At 41.2% G+C, this 15,501-nt stretch overlaps 1 protein-coding gene across 2 annotated transcripts; it reads right to left on the bottom strand.

Annotated features, from left to right (window-relative positions):
* Nucleotides 1–1,486: 1,486 nt before the first annotated feature.
* Nucleotides 1,487–15,337, bottom strand: LOX (lysyl oxidase). 2 transcript variants are annotated; one of them, XM_064439371.1, is made up of 7 exons: nt 14,120–15,334; nt 13,497–13,605; nt 12,098–12,235; nt 9,624–9,780; nt 7,099–7,194; nt 6,849–6,964; nt 1,487–5,296 (listed from the first exon to the last, which is right to left on the bottom strand). In XM_064439371.1, exons 1-7 carry the CDS (start codon nt 14,874–14,876, stop codon nt 5,290–5,292), a joined length of 1,380 nt encoding a protein of 459 aa, XP_064295441.1. In that variant the 5' UTR covers nt 14,877–15,334; the 3' UTR covers nt 1,487–5,289. The 2 variants fall into 2 exon arrangements, with proteins under 2 accessions (XP_064295441.1, XP_064295442.1); XM_064439372.1 differs by lacking the exon at nt 1,487–5,296 and having other exon boundaries at nt 6,845–6,964; nt 14,120–15,337.
* Between the last annotated feature and the right edge of the window lie 164 nt (nt 15,338–15,501).

The raw sequence follows: 15,501 nt of genomic DNA, 5'->3' as shown, positions 1-15,501 counted from the left end.
TTGTATCTGTAATACTGTTTAGACAGAGACCTCTCACCAAGTCCTATGGATTTATTTTTATAGTGATACAGAAAGTTATTTCGTTCTGTGATTATTAGATTTAAAGAGGCTTGAGAACAATGCTTTCCAGTTCAGTACCATAATATAGAAGAAACGTTCAGTCAGGGTACATACTGTCAGGTACTACTAGACTGCTTCAGGGTGCACTATTTTTTCTCTTCAGACTTGCTGACAAAACAATCTCAGATTTTTCAGTGTCTTTTAAGAGAGTATTAGTTTAAGTGTGATTTTTTTTCTAAAGAAAGAAAGGTGTGCTGTTAATAGCACCAATCTGAAGATTTCCAAACAGGCATAAATAGTTGTCTTATGAATTTAATGGACTGAATAGATCAGGAGAAATAGGGATTGAGTGAAAACTCAGTTACAGCAATACTTTATTAACTGGAAGTGTTGGACAGCTTTCTAATTGTAGACTGGTGATAGATCATTTTGCCATACTAGGCAGGTAATCTAATGTGAAAATGAGATAGTAGAATAGCAGGTAGGAGATACTTGGAAACTGGAAGATGCTTTATTTTCAATAAATTTGAATATACTTTCTGCAATATTTTCATGCATTTTTGACTGCATTTTTGTATTTGCATGGGTTCTGATCCACACCACGTTCTGCACTTTAAGGATAGTACTTGCAGGAATTCTCAGTTTGAAGTTCTTAACTCTAATAGGTAGTAGTATAGGAATATTTTTTTTAAATAGAGAAACTGCATCACAACATTTTTTATATCTGAAATAATTCTACATTTTATTAATTTTAAAAGATAACCACATTGGTTTTGTCTCCATTTACTCCAAGCCAAGAGTGCTATTAGTTGATATTTAAGTGTTTGACAACCTCTTACTGGAGTGCACATTCCAAAGTTTTTAACCATGCTATTCTGTATTAATCCCTTGGTGAAGGCGCAAGAAATGTTCCACAATTCAGCCTATTTTATCAGTTTAGCATAGAGATGGAAGAGGCAGCAGGATGTTGGTTTGTACTCTGAGAATGTAAATGACAAAGGATAAAATGTTTTTGGAGTAACCGAGTACTAAATGTGTTAGTCCATTTTCTAGAGGACGTAGACTTTCTACCATGGACTGTTCTTTCCATGAAACTAAAGTTTTGGGAGCAGGAATTCTGAAGGTGGTTTCTAAGTTCCTGTTCCTACAGAGACAGCCAATATGATAAGGGATTCTTGTATCCAGATGAACCATTACCTCATACTGTTATGCTTTCATGTGTTAAGCCTTTGCGCCGTGTGAGAGGTAATGTATCATGCCTCGCAACTTTTAATTCCTTGTTTCTAACTTGTGCCATTTTTTCTGAGACCGTGTCAGTATGACACAATCTTCCTCATTTTCATATAGATATAAAAACTTTAATTGAAGCTTTGTCATTGAGAGGTGGATCTAGCCTATGCATTAAGTATAATACTTTGACAAGTAGAACGCTTGAAACATTTTATTCAAGTCATTTTCACATAAACTTGCAACCATAATATGGGCATGTAACACAAGAATATGAAAGTGCAATGAAGAATACAAAGCTAGTGCCTGAATATTATAAATTAGAGCTCTTCAGATAAAGATGCAAAGTTGTTGACGTTAAGACTTTTGGAAGAAAAGTGAAGGAAATAATGAAAAACCTTTTAAAAAGTTGCAAAAACAAGTGGCATTTCACTGTATCTGTAGCATTTAGTTGCATAATAAAAACCTCCCAATAACATACTCTGGTTTTAATTCAAGTTAAAATCTGTCAGCACCTTTTAGGATTTGGAGAAGATGAAAATGCCTTATCGGCATAAATGTGAGACACAGGATAAACCACCTTTCAATGTCTCTATGAAATTCACCCTGCTGGTTTTGAATGAGTGCACTGCAAACAATGCACGAATGACTACAGGAAGGCACATATGGTGTTTGCACTCATTCGACACTGCATAGTAAACTTTGGAGCAGAGAGAAAATGAGTAGACTTTTACTAACACAAAAACATCATCTACACAATATGTTGGTTCCATTGGTGACCAATCTGTCATTTTTGTTACACTTTTCTCTAGAAATATGCAAATATCAAATGTATTTCAGGATTAAAAAAAATACATAACAAACCCCTCCTGTAGTGAGCCTGACGTACAATATCTTATGAGAAATTTTTATCTAAAGATCTGAAATGTGGGAGGTAATTGCTTCACAGACATTTTTACAATTTGGCTTTTCAAAGGAAATTTGAGACTGCAAGACAGCAAGTTGGTACTAGAATTCTCACAAAATTTAAATCTGATTTTGCTCCCACTGAGTCCAATGGCAAGATGCCTTTCAAAGATGATGGGAATAAGCCCAGTATCTGGTAAAAATTATTCCAAAATATAATTTGCTGTATAAAATAAGCTTTTATCAAAACAGGTTTTATAAATGTTTTTCAACAAAAATGCACGTAATCCCATAAATATATGCCAGTATGAAAACAGTAAGTTAAGGTGTCTGGGTGAAAACTGCAGAGCCAAGATACTGAAAATACGGGTTGGCACTCCCCTGTTTAGAATGACTTCTACGCTTGCTATATAAGAAACTCTTCCACTTCTACTGCATTGTAATTTAATATAAACAGGGGAAGTTAAAGTCACATTCCTTCATTTTTTTTAATCCTAAAATCCCTTGTTTTTCTAAATAGACTGTTCATGTTATCTTAGGCAATTTTTGTGCTATTTTACATCACTGTCATGTTGCTTAACACACATTTCAAAACAAATACAATATTTTGCTACGGAAAAAAAAAAGCTACATTTTTGTAGCTACAATATCCCCAATATTCAGAGTTATAGCATTCAACACCTTTCTGAACCAGGCCATTCCCACTGAAAGGACTAAGTCCAGTATTACAACTTGTTCCACCTACACAGATGCTCAAGGTCCTCTGGCTCCTTGCTGACTTCAGCGGAGTTCTGCAAGTAGTTTGGGTATAGACATATGAGCAGGTTACTGCCTCATAAGCCAAGGGATAAACTCAATTTCTGTGGCTGCTCTGTGTCCAGTTAGTGCTCTCTTATCCCACATTCAGCATCAGGCACAATGAGGTACGAGCACGCAACCTCTTACCAGGAAGCAGCCCGTGCCCACAGCCTAGCTTCCATTACAGTAGGTTTTGTGTCCATTGCCCAAGCTGCTATCAGGACTTTCACCCCAATTTTGACCTAAGTCTATATAAAGGTGAATGCACTTGCATCCCTTAACACCTCTTAATCTTAAAAACTCTTTGGGCTGAGGCTTCAGAAGCCTAGACTTTAAACAGACCCTCACTTTAGCAGACATGTAATAAATGGCTTTCTAATAAACCTAATTTCAAAATTTTGCTTCTGTTCGCTGCCCATACTGGTGACTGATTGTTAAAATGGATATCTTGGCAAACAAAAAGGGACCTGCAGGTGTGGTATTCATTCTGCACCCACTCCCAATGTTGGGCGGTAATCACTGGGTGGCTGGTTCTTAGATTCTTTTTAAGTATACATACTAGTTGTGCAAATTTGTAACCAAGTTATGATTAAGGTGGAAATACTTTATAATCATGAAATAAGTTTAAATATATGTAGTAAAGAACAAATTGATCCTTAAAGGGTATTACTCATAAAGGATATTATTCATAAAACTTCCAGATTAAATCCATGGGTCCTATTGTGTAAAATACTTCCAAATACTGCCTGAAGTATTCTCATCAGTGATAATAAAACCTCTCCATACTCCTCAGATTTTTCAGTTTTTAACTATACTACACATGTATTTTTTTGAAGATAGCTTTCCATGTTTGTGTTTTGAACTGCTGATTAAACTTAACCAATACCAATCAATATTTCTAAGTCCCTTTGTTTCAAAAGTAGATCCTTCATTTTACATGATCAGAAATCTTCTGAAAAAAAAGCCAGATCCCCTTGTGATATGTTATTTCACAGTTTAAAAACAAAATCACAGCTACTGTAGATTACAGCAGGGTGCACTGCAAAAGCAAAATAATTTGGGGATGGGAGGAGGAGTGGTGTACCCAGCACCAGTTAAGCAGTTCAGCAAAAAACTTTAATTTGGGCTGGAAGGTTTTCCCCTTAACAATGTTGTATTTGGTTCCTGAACAGCCTAAAGTAGAACGTTAAATACACTGACTTTTGTTCTCCCTCTATATATAGTGTATTTTCAACTTAATTGTTTGAATACTGAGATATACATTTTAAAGTCAAATACAGTACTTAAGGGGGAAGCAGGCAGTAGGCTTTTTCATGGCACGAATATTTTGCTAGAGATTCTGACCTACTTCTGTTTGTGTTGCCACCTGAGTTAATTGCCTATATTATTTTGATGGTTAACCTGTTCAAGTTGGATGTTTTTCACAGATGTCTACATCAGGGACTCTTCATCATCTCCAAGAGCCCTTTTCTTGACAGGTATTTATTTTGATCCACATTAAGTTTGCAGAAGTCTTTTAAAAGCCCCACCTTGAGAAATATCTTGAACATAGAAAGGTGGATAAGTTCTTTAATTCATTTCCACAGATGAAAGGTTTCTTTCAAAACCCCATCTGTTTTTCACTTAAGAAAATGGAAAAAATTCTAATGTATTAAAAATGTAAACGTAACTTTTCTTGCAGGGGTATAATTGAGATATAGATATATATATATGTATTTCTCTGCTATATGTTAATATTCCTTGAAAACTGAACATACTTTTCTCATTCATATCCACATGTCCTAGCAAGTTTTACTTTAATGGTACTGTAGCGTTACTCTTAAGATGGTTTTCATTCTGGTATTTTCTGAGATAGCTGACGTTAGTACATTCTATTGCATTTTATTTAATTCATTTTACAAAAATTTTTGCTACCTTTTAAAATATGTTCAACTCATTCACCAGTAATATTCCCACTGAAGTCTATTATCACCTAAACTCCAAATATTCAGGAGTTAAGAAACGCTCATGTTTTTATGAATGAGTTAGATTTTCAAAATTTAAAGTATCTGTGCATGAATCACCAGTTCCACACATTTCACTAGTAATAAAAGTAATGCCAATTTAAATGCTTAAAATCCAGTTACAGATTTGGTTGAGAAGCCGCTGAAGTGCTTCAAAATCACATAAGGTGTGTGGGTGTACGTGTGTATGTTCTGTAGTTTTGTTTCTATAGTGTTTACATCCTATTGAAGTTTATATAATGATACTTCAGTTCAAAACATTTGGCACCGTCTCATCCATTTTCCTGCATCTTTCTCAGTATCTGTCAAAAGAAAAGAAGCAATGTTATGCAGATGACAAAGAGATACAAAAAGAGTATCTGCTAAATACCCTTTGTCAGCTTGAAGGCACAGGTAACAGAACAGAAATTTTGCTTCCTCACCCTGCATGAATATATTTACTTGATAACATTTACAGAGGCAAGGTGGGGAGACTAAACGTTAAAGGCGTAATGCATAAATTTCCCTTCCACGTGAATGTTCCTAGAAGTACCAATTAGTCAGTCCTCTTACGGAGAAATCTTTTCAAAGCTCCTGCCACAGGTCCACCAAAAGTAATCGCTTGTGACATGCAGGGCGTCTGTTGTTCTTTTTCCTCCATTTCCTGCTAGTCTGACCACCAGGCAGCAAGGACAAATAGAGGATTTTGCTGAAGCCATTTAACTTGCCATGTTTATGACCAAAGTGTGATTATAAATACAGATCGCCACACTGGTATGAAAAACTGTTTCCCCTCTTAGCCTCACTTAACTGCTGGTTTCCTAATACAAAGTAAGGAATGAATATTTTAAAGGCTGATTAAGCAACAGTCGCATTAATTCAGTATGTTTGTTTCACTGATGCTGTTACAGCAGACTATACTGGTCATTTATTTTACTTTTCATTTACTGTGCTGGAATTTATCTCACATGAACCTTTATACAATCTTAATACTCAGTCCTGCAACCCAAATCAAACCACTTGATGTTTTATATGAGCAATTAAATATTATCCTGAGAACTGCTTACCTCTGCGTTACAGAAGACTGATTGGTTTTTGTGTGTGTGTTTCACAGATACTAAGCTACAGTAGATCTACCATGAGAACATTAATTAAATCAATTTGCCTTTTCCTCAAAAAAAAAAAAAAAAAGGCAGCACAATTATGGCATTGTTTAAACTTTTAGAGAACTAAACCGTAAATGGAGTATGTCAGGAAGAACTGTTTCAGGGAGGATGGCTGCTGTGTCAGCAGCAGCAGCAAAGTAACATACATGCGTGGGATTTTGCAGAATGTTCTAAGAGCTCTGTCACTGCTCAACAGTTCTGTGTGGATACTATAAATGGGTACTGAATGAGCACAGAAAGGTGTTAGTGCAAGTACAAAGAAGGCGTGAGCCAGACATAGTTATCTAGCAGCCCAGACAGTAGCAGCAATTTTGAAAGTGCTACATATCCTAATACCACATTCGCAAGAGCAAAATTCTCACTTATGGTTGTTTTTCAAGGCGAAATCATTTTTTAAAATCAATGCTAGTCTTACAGAAATAGTTTAGTTACTGGAGGTCAGGATTTGAAAGCTATGCTATTATCAACAGCAAAGCAACTGTTCCCATCTTTCCTGCCAAAAAAGACCTTCGAAAAGTAGCATCTGAATTTCGAATTAACACACTAGATCCTGCAACCCAAGACACAACATACTGAAGAAATTGATATCACTAGAATTAATAGTGGGAGTTATTTTTTGCAATATAAAGTATATCTTTAAGCTATATAAATATGTCAACTTTAGTACTATGTATATAAAAGAGTTGCAAAAGCAAAGGAATGTACTTACGGTGAAATTGTACAGCCAGAGGCGTATGCATGGTGGCCTGTATAGCGTATATCGCAGCGTACTATGTTGTTGGAGTAATCAGATTCAGGCACCAAATAGCTGGGGTTCACACTCACCTTAAGGACAGAAAGCACAGGTTGTCTACTTTGAGGTTTGAGATGATAACGTACATGCAAAAGGACATAGGCATACAATTTGCTTCTTTAAAAACCAACAAAAAACAAAACCTCCCCACTCCCAATACCCTTACCTTCAGAATGTAATTTCCAGGTTTTACATCTGTAATATCAATCCACTGGCAATCTATATCAGCATTGTAAGTGTCGTAGCAGCCAGGGCTCAGTCCCTTAAAAATGAAGTAAAATCATTAGGAATAGTAACATTCTAGACATTAGGGACACTCAGACCGAAGTTCACTTAACCATTACATTTCACTAAGAAAATTACCTCAGGAAGTGATGCTTATTTTTTCTTGTCATTTTACCTGAGTATCTGAACTAGAACACATGAGCCTAAAATATCACTCTTATAGACAGCACTGTATTACCACTGCATAAGAAACACCTATACTATTGAAAGTTGTTCATCTGTGAGATATCTGTATTTTATCTGTACTTTATTATCACTTGTTACAATGCTCCTTTTATGAAATATTGTTGGTGCTATTACTCACTGTTCTTCAGGAAAGGTGAGAATAAAATCAAAACTGACCAAAAACTGGACCTAAATATCTGCAAATCTCAAGTAGTCCTTGAGTATAGACTTGATCGCCATGTTGGAACCTGTCTCTGTCCTTAGGAATGATGCAACGTTTTTTGCTATAGAGGTACTCTGCCAAAGTGCCATCTTTGAACAGTAGAGTCTAGAGCCATTTTCACATTGAGCTTTACATAGAAATGGCTCCTCTTCAGGCAAATAGTGACACAAGAACCTGAGAGAACTGAAAACGTAGCCTTTCTTCCAGATGAATCTTTCCTGAAAACTTTTTTGCTGTTAGGAACATTAGTAAGTATGTCAGTATATGAATGTATCGGTGGTTCAAATCTGGTGTCTAGCTGTGGCCGATACAGATTGCTCTAGGCAAAGCTGATCTGTTCTGGCGACACACAGAGTGCACAATACCCAAGTCCTGCAGGAATTCCCTCTTGACCCAGCTGGTGATTAGCTCAGACTCTTGCATGTATGTGCCAAGTCTGAGGCTGGAGGAAAGTTTTACAGTCCAATTACAAACCCCTGAAATATGGGCTTCCAGTGGAAACGCTGACACAGCCATGATTCTAGTGACACAAATACCCCAGCTGTAAAATATGTGTGTTGCTTAGTTAGATGTCATAGTCTACAGAAGGGGAAAAGTTCTTTATAAAACCTCTTCAAAGCCTTTATATATTGCAGATCATTCATTATATTTAAAATCTGAATGTGGACACGTCAGCCAGTGAAGCATAGCTGTCATTTCTCTGTGATAAAATAACTACCTCCTAGATTAAAAACTGCAGAATAAGGGATACAAGTTTATGTATAAGTATGGCCACACTGAGTTAAACCACAGATCCATCAAACTCAATGTCATGTCTCATGTCTCTGACAGTGGTCAGCAGCAGATGCTTGAAGAGGAAAGAACACAAGAAATAGGATATGTAACGTCATTTACCCAGGCAAATTCCTTCCACCAGGCATTTAACTGTATTTAAGACACGAGGTGCTACCAGATTTTTGTGTTTAATAGCCTCCATTACTTTGTCTGAATTTTTTTTAACCCGTGTAGATATATTTGACCTCTGCAACTTCCTATGGCAAGGAATTTAATACTTTATTCCTGTGTCACAATAGCACTCTTCTCTGTTGTAAAGCTCTTGTCTGACAGTTCTTTTGGATATCCTTAAATTCTTGTACAGTAAGAAACAGTGAATATCAACAATTTTCTCTTTCCATCCAGGACCACTCAAGATTTGGTATTATTTCTGGTTTTCCAAATGGAATAGTCTATGAAATCTTTTAGTGTGGTAGCCGTACTAAACTACTGATCATCCTTGTTCTCCTGGGGTTGGTTGGTATGGGTTTTAAGCTTTTCTGTAGCAGTTTTGAGAGGTGGTGACCAGAATTCCATGCAGTATTCAAGACAGAAGTCTATCATGGATTTGTATAATATCATAATTAATCATAATTCCATTTTTTATCTCTTCTCTTAATAAGCCCTAACACCTTGCTTTACATTTTTATATGGCCCATCATAATGTTCACATGGCTGCCATTCTCTGTAACAGCCTTCTATACATGCATAAAACTATGCTATAAGTTTTCTGTGTTGGACTGCGAGCCAGTAGCTCTAGGTATTAAAGGCATTCAGCACTTCGCAGCCTCATGCTCTGCAAGGGAGAAAATACTAGCTATGAGCTCTGGGACCAGCCAAGGACATCACCAAGAAGTTTGTGGAGGATGAACACTGGAAACGACTTATTTACTGACTCTGTCTTGAGTTCCCTTTAGCTTGCTTGACCAGTCCTATAACCGCAAGAACTTGTGGTGTGTTTTAATATAGTTCAGTTACCAGTGATGCTAGGCTAATGAGTGTCCCTGCATTTTAATGAGACACCCACATTCAGCAGCACCTGGGTAAAATTATCAGTCTCCAAGTTGCTATCCTGGCCTCTGTGATGGAGAATTTCAGAGATAGGGCATCAGATAATTGAGGGCATCAGATGATTGGTAGAAAAAATATCCAAAGATAAGTTAGAGGGGGGAAAGAAACTTGGTTGTCTCCGAACCAACTCTTACCTGCGTATGTGCTGTACACGCGTACCGCCTATAATATCCATAATCACAGGATGTATCTTCAAGACAGAAGCTTGCTTTGTGTCCTTCAGCAACTTTTCTGTGAGAGCTTGCATCCAACAAGTCATAGTGGCTGAATTCATCCATGCTGTGATAATGTCTGTTAAACCAGATACATTATTAAAGATGGATCAGATCTTATCAGTAACATTTTAACATATTCCTATTTGATCTACCTTTTGTTAGATCTGGCCAAATTTTATTTTTTACACAGAACCTGTGTGTTAGTGTACTTTCCTATTTCTGGCTATTCAATTAAGTTTTATTTTCATTATTTTAATTTTCAATTACTATAAAAATGTCATCTTCAATATATAAATAATAGACTTTAATACTCCATATTACTCCATAGCAGTACTGTTTTTCCCAAATTTCCTGTTTCATCTCTTTCCCAATAACAATAGCAAGTATTAAGTAATTCATATTTGAATTGTACATCTTAAAACTGCCTTTAACTAGAGTTCCTCTAGGAATGATTACCTTACATACTATAAATTCCAGGGAAGTTTGCTACTTGCTAGCAAAAGCCCAATTTACCTTCACATTTCCATGGCCCTCAATCAATGTACCACATTCATAACACTAGTGAAAACAAAATCTGCTTGAAGAAACCAGCTTCTGTGTACCCGCAATGCAGATCTCATCCGGTGTGAACAATTTTTGTAGTCTATTCTTAATGTAGTCTCTATTTCAAAAGTGTTTATGCTTTTGATCTGGGCACAGTGATGCATTTTTCTTGCTTTCACACAACGTGAGTTCTAGCTGGTACTGTGGACTTGAATACCTATTATTATTGTAATTTCACTTTTTCCAAACATGTGGAACTCTAAACTTGTATTGTCTACCTGCAGTTTGTCTGTGCAGCCTTTGGTTGCTATTACTTATGAATGATTTCAGCTTGAGAGGTAGGTGAAAAAGATATCATTAAACAGAATTCAAACGTATTGTTAAAACAAAGAGGAGCATACAAGTCTCACAAGCATTCATGTCAAGAACACTAAAACCAGTCCACAGATGATGATGACTAACACTGAAGCCTGACGGCTAGCCAAACTAATTGGCATTTATAGTTAATTTCGAAATGAGCTTGTTTTACTGTCATGGAAATGATCACGAGAAACGCATTTTTTTTTTAGGCAATGTATTTTCTGTCCAAGAACTGAATCAGTATCAGAGACACTTTGTATCTGGATAGTGATAGCTGAGCTATCTGGCAGAGGACAAAACTGCTTTTCTACACATGGAAAATTTCAGTTGCTCTCTATCCATTTTGTCCATTTATCAACTTTGTAAGCAGCAAGGCTGGAGTTTTTTTCTTGTTAATGGTAGTTTTTTTCAGGGGTGGGGGTTAACCAAAGCATTTATGGAGGCTTTTTTTTGTTTGATTTAGTTTTAGCTTTTTGATCCTTAAAAGATTTATAAACTAGTAGTATCAGTCTTTTTTTTTTAAAGAATTTGTTCTAATTATACTGACTTTTCATTTAAAGCTTAAAGCCTCTGAAGCTAGAGAGAAATATTCCATTGACCCCACAGATCTTTAGATCAAACCCAGATTATATATTATTTTTTAATAGAATAATATTAAGTTATCATTTATGTACTCGTAACAGCAGAATTGTATTTTAGGTAAGGTAAAAGTAAGGTAATCTCTATTATTTTGCAGTTGGTCCTGCTATGAAATAGCAAAAATTTGAACTAACCTGCAAACTGTTGCATGTGAATTTTCTGAAAAGGTACAAGGTTGCAGTGTTACCTGCTCCCAAAATGTCAAAAATGTTCTACTACATTTGCCTTGCCATTTCCAGCGGTTTTGCTATTTCTAGAGCAATACTGCTATGTGAAAGTATTGTGACACATTAAGGATACTGATAATGGGATCAGTCAACTCAGTATCTTCTCTTTTCCATACCAAGCAAACCATTCCCTGTCAAGAACTAGCCCATGAAATCCAGGTTAAGAAGTGTGGGTCAATGTTTACAATGATGTATTGTAGGGAACATGCTAGTAAATGTAAATTTTAGGGTTTCCACGGTTTTTTTAACATGATTGGGACTTTCATTTCCTGCTTCCACTTAAATGTAACTGGACTATAACCTAAGTAAAATATACTTAAAGGGAGAAGGTGACACTGTCAAAACTGATTTGAGACTTGTATTTATAATGAATTTAGACATGTCAGAGTTTTATACTTACAGATAGGCTTCATATCAATTTTGGTTTCATGTGGCTTTGTAAAGAGTAATTACCACTATCATAAAATGAACCAAGACTGTAAAAGCCTAAAGTTTCCCCATGGCTTTCCTGCTCCTGCTCCCCACTTCACTGCAGTTTTAGAAAACCTTGTAAGTCACCTTGTAAGTGATAATTTGTTAGTGAAAAAGATAATTAGAAGGTACCATACTGAGCACTTCACTCACTGGTGACAGCTGTGCCACTCCCATGAATAGCGGGGTCTGCTTGGCAGAAAATCTGACGTGCCTTGATTTTTCACTCTTTGGGGGAATCTCAGCAGCACCCGATTGTCATAGTCTCTAACATCGGCTCGATAAGCTGAACTGTAATAGTGCAAAAAAGTGCCATAAGTATATGCAAGAAACACTTTTTAAAAACCTTTATATTGTCTCAGAAGCAACTGATAGCATAGATCTTTTCAGCTCCCTTAAAGCTAATGCATTGGAGACGCACAGGATTTCCACACGGTGTGCTCAGAAGTGCCTGGTGTCAGACCAAGACCCAGGTAATATTCAGGTCTGCTTCTAATAATATAGACAGGAATTTGACCACTGACTCTCTGCCTCCATCTCAGAAGCATATCACCACTTAGCTGTAAAATTACTCTGGTATCAAAAATATGATTTCATTAGTTGCTGTTAACCAAAATAACTCACTGTGTATGTAAGATCACATAACAAGATGTTTGTTTTTGTTGTAGTAAAAATGGATAAATGTATGCCTCAGGCTGTATTTTCCTATTTCTCATAGCTATTATATACAGTCTTAAATACTGGAATATCTTAATCAATTGATAGTCAGCAAGAACTTTCCAAATAGTCTTCACTGTAAAGTTAGCATAAAAAATACTGCTTCTTATGCCATGTTTTCTTTTTCCAGCAAGTGAAGAAAGAGCATGACCGTGGAACAGCCTGACATCATTTAATGTTGCTGGTAAATAAATAAATCTGTTTTGCATGATAAGGTATCAACAAGTTAAAAATGGTTAAAAACAGTCACGTTCATTTCTTTCCAAACAAAACAGGAAAAGTCCCTCTTTGCCAACTGGACAGGACCTAACTTCATAGCAAAGCTGTTATTTCAACCCATTAAAAGACTCTGAAACACTTTTCAGGGAGGTTTTAGTCTTAAGAGACATTATAAGGCATAGGCCCAGAAACAATTAGCATGTTATAATTTTAATAGTAACTTATGCTGGTTGAGAATGTTTTGGGTTTTTTTTTAAATGGAGTAGAATATGATCTCGTTGGATTAGAGGAGGGAGATGAAAATCACCAGATTCTAGTGGGGTTTTTTGGGCGCCTCCATTTTGCAAAATTCGGATATGTTCAAACGAGCCTGATAAATAGAAACGTGCAATATAACTTTTCACAAAATGTAGGTTCTTGAAAGCGTCTGTAGTTTGTCTCTCTAATATGGCAGCATCGTTTTCTTTTGTGCACACCCCACCATCTGCCACAGGCTTAGAAAAGGTGACAAAGCGGGCTGTGTGTCCCGGGGCTGTCCAGCCTCACGGGGACTCCGCCGTGGGCGCAGGAGCACGAGAACTCGCCGTCAACGGGCAAAAGCCGCGGCGATGCCTACCTTGCCAGGCAGTTCTCCTCGGCGGCACATCTCAAGTTGTACATGGACATCCTCTGGACGTATGTGGATGCCTGGATGTAATAGGGATCCGGGACTAAGTCAGGGAGACCTGCAGTTCATCAAACCAACCACATAACAGCAAGATCAACCCAGGACACGTCTGCAAGTACTTGGCTTCCACCCCGATCATTAGGAGCCGTCGTTTTGCTACGGAACCCTGCCCCCCCCCCCCCCCCCCCGGTCAAGCTCGCACTCCCTTTTGCTCAGGCCCTTCGGCTTTTCCCAACGACCGCACCACAAGCACGACGCCCGGACCCCCGTGGTGGGCTTCCCTCGGCGGCCGCCGCAGCTCGCCCCCCACCACTACCCACCCCACCCCCCCCCTCGAGCCGCGGGCTCTGCCGCCCACCAGGCTCCCCGCGGGCCGGCAGCCGTGCAAACTCCGGCCGGCCAGGTTTTGCCCCGAGCGAGGGGCAGGCAGGGCCGGCGACCCCCGCACCCCGTCCCGGCGTACCCGGCAGGGAGCGGGGCGGCGCGGCGGGGCTGGGACGGGCCGGGGCCGGCGGGAGGGGACGGGACGGGACGGGACGGGAGGGAGCAGGGCGGGAAAGGAGGGCTCTTACCATACTGGAAGTAGCCGGTGCCATAGCCGGGTCTGTACCTGCTGCCCTGGCGGGGCCTCTCGTAGGTGTCGTAGTAGTTGTAATAGGGGTTATCGTCCGTGTACTTGTAGGGGTTGTAGGGGTCGTCTCCTACCATGACATCCTCCCGCCCAGGCCTGAAGCTGCTGAGGGGCGGCAGGCCGCCGGCCCCGGTGCTGCTCCCGTTGCCTTCGGTCCCGGTGCCGCCGGCGGGGCTGGCGGGGGCGCTCGGTCGCGACGCCCCCGAGGAGGGGGCCCGGGCCGCCCCGGCGGCCGCGGGGGTGGCGGCGCCCTGGCTCCGCTGCCCGGCGGCGGAGCGACCCCCGGAGGGAGCCTGGTAGCCGGCCTGGAACCAGTGCCGTGCGCCGGAGTCCCGCCGGCTGCCGGCGGCGTGCTGGGGCGGCGGGGCGGCGGGCCGGGACTGCGCGGTGGCGGCGGCGGCGGCGGGTCGGGCGGCCGCTCCCCGCGGCAGCGTGCCGTTGTTCCGCAGCAGCAGGATGGGGCTGCCCGCCGCCTCCGCCGCCTGCCTGCGCCGGGGGGGCTGGTACTGGGAGCCGAGGCTGAGCAGGCTGTACACCTGCCCGTTGTTCTCCCACTGGATCCGCTGCCTCCAGGCGGCGGGGGGCGGCGGGGGGTCGCGGCGCGGCGGCGGCTGCTGGCAGCCGGCGGGCCACAGGCAGCTCCAGTAGATACACGCGTGGAGCTGGGCGAGCAGGAGCCCCGGCGGCGCGAAGTGCATCTTCTCGTCTTTCCTGTGTGCCGGCGGGGAGAGAAACGGGCGAAACCGGAGGGGACAAGCGGAGACCGAGGGGCGCCTTCCTGCCCGGGACGGGACGGGGCGGGGTGGGGGGGGGGGGGTGGGGGCGTGTGGAGAGGCCGAGGGGTGCGGGCTGCGCCTCTGGAAGGGTCTAGGCGGGCAGCGGGATCTCAGGCGCGGCGGCACCCGGGCGGTGCCATCGAGCAGGTCGGGCCGTCGGGAAGGAAACCCGGCCCGGGGAGGTGGCGGGAGCGGCTTTTCTTCTTCCCGGTATTTATAGGCGAGGGGGATGCGAATGGGAGCCGGAGCAAACAATCAGCCTCTCATCGTCCTCCGGCCCGCGCTGGTGTCTGGAGCGAGGGAAGGAGGAGGAGGAGGAGGAGAGACCAGAGACTTTAAACTTGCTGGCACGCTCGCAAAGTTACACAAGCCCCGCTGGCTGGGCTGGCTGCGCCCCCGCCATTTGTTCACGTAATGCGGCTGGAAACGTGCGGCCCTGACAGTTCCCCCACGGCCGCCCCCCGCCCGCCGCCCGCCCCGCGCGGGGGGGGACGGGGCGGCGAGGGACGGCGCGGCGGGCGGCGGCGGGAGCTCCCCATCCTCCCTC

Source organism: Phalacrocorax carbo, chromosome Z (assembly GCF_963921805.1).
Source record: "Phalacrocorax carbo chromosome Z, bPhaCar2.1, whole genome shotgun sequence".
Taxonomy (NCBI): domain Eukaryota; kingdom Metazoa; phylum Chordata; class Aves; order Suliformes; family Phalacrocoracidae; genus Phalacrocorax; species Phalacrocorax carbo.
This window is presented reverse-complemented; position numbering and strand designations above follow the sequence as displayed.

What these genes read in the sequence shown, in the direction of transcription:
- LOX (XM_064439371.1), bottom strand. Translation starts at nt 14,876, where the DNA reads ATGCACTTCGCGCCGCCGGGGCTCCTGCTCGCCCAGCTCCACGCGTGT. An exon ending in GAGTGGCACAGCTGTCACCA is followed by an intron (nt 9,781 to 12,097) that starts GTGAGTGAAGTG and finishes CTGGTTTAACAG; the next exon opens with ACATTATCACAGCATGGATG. An exon ending in CTGGAAATTACATTCTGAAG is followed by an intron (nt 6,965 to 7,098) that starts GTAAGGGTATTG and finishes TCTGTCCTTAAG; the next exon opens with GTGAGTGTGAACCCCAGCTA.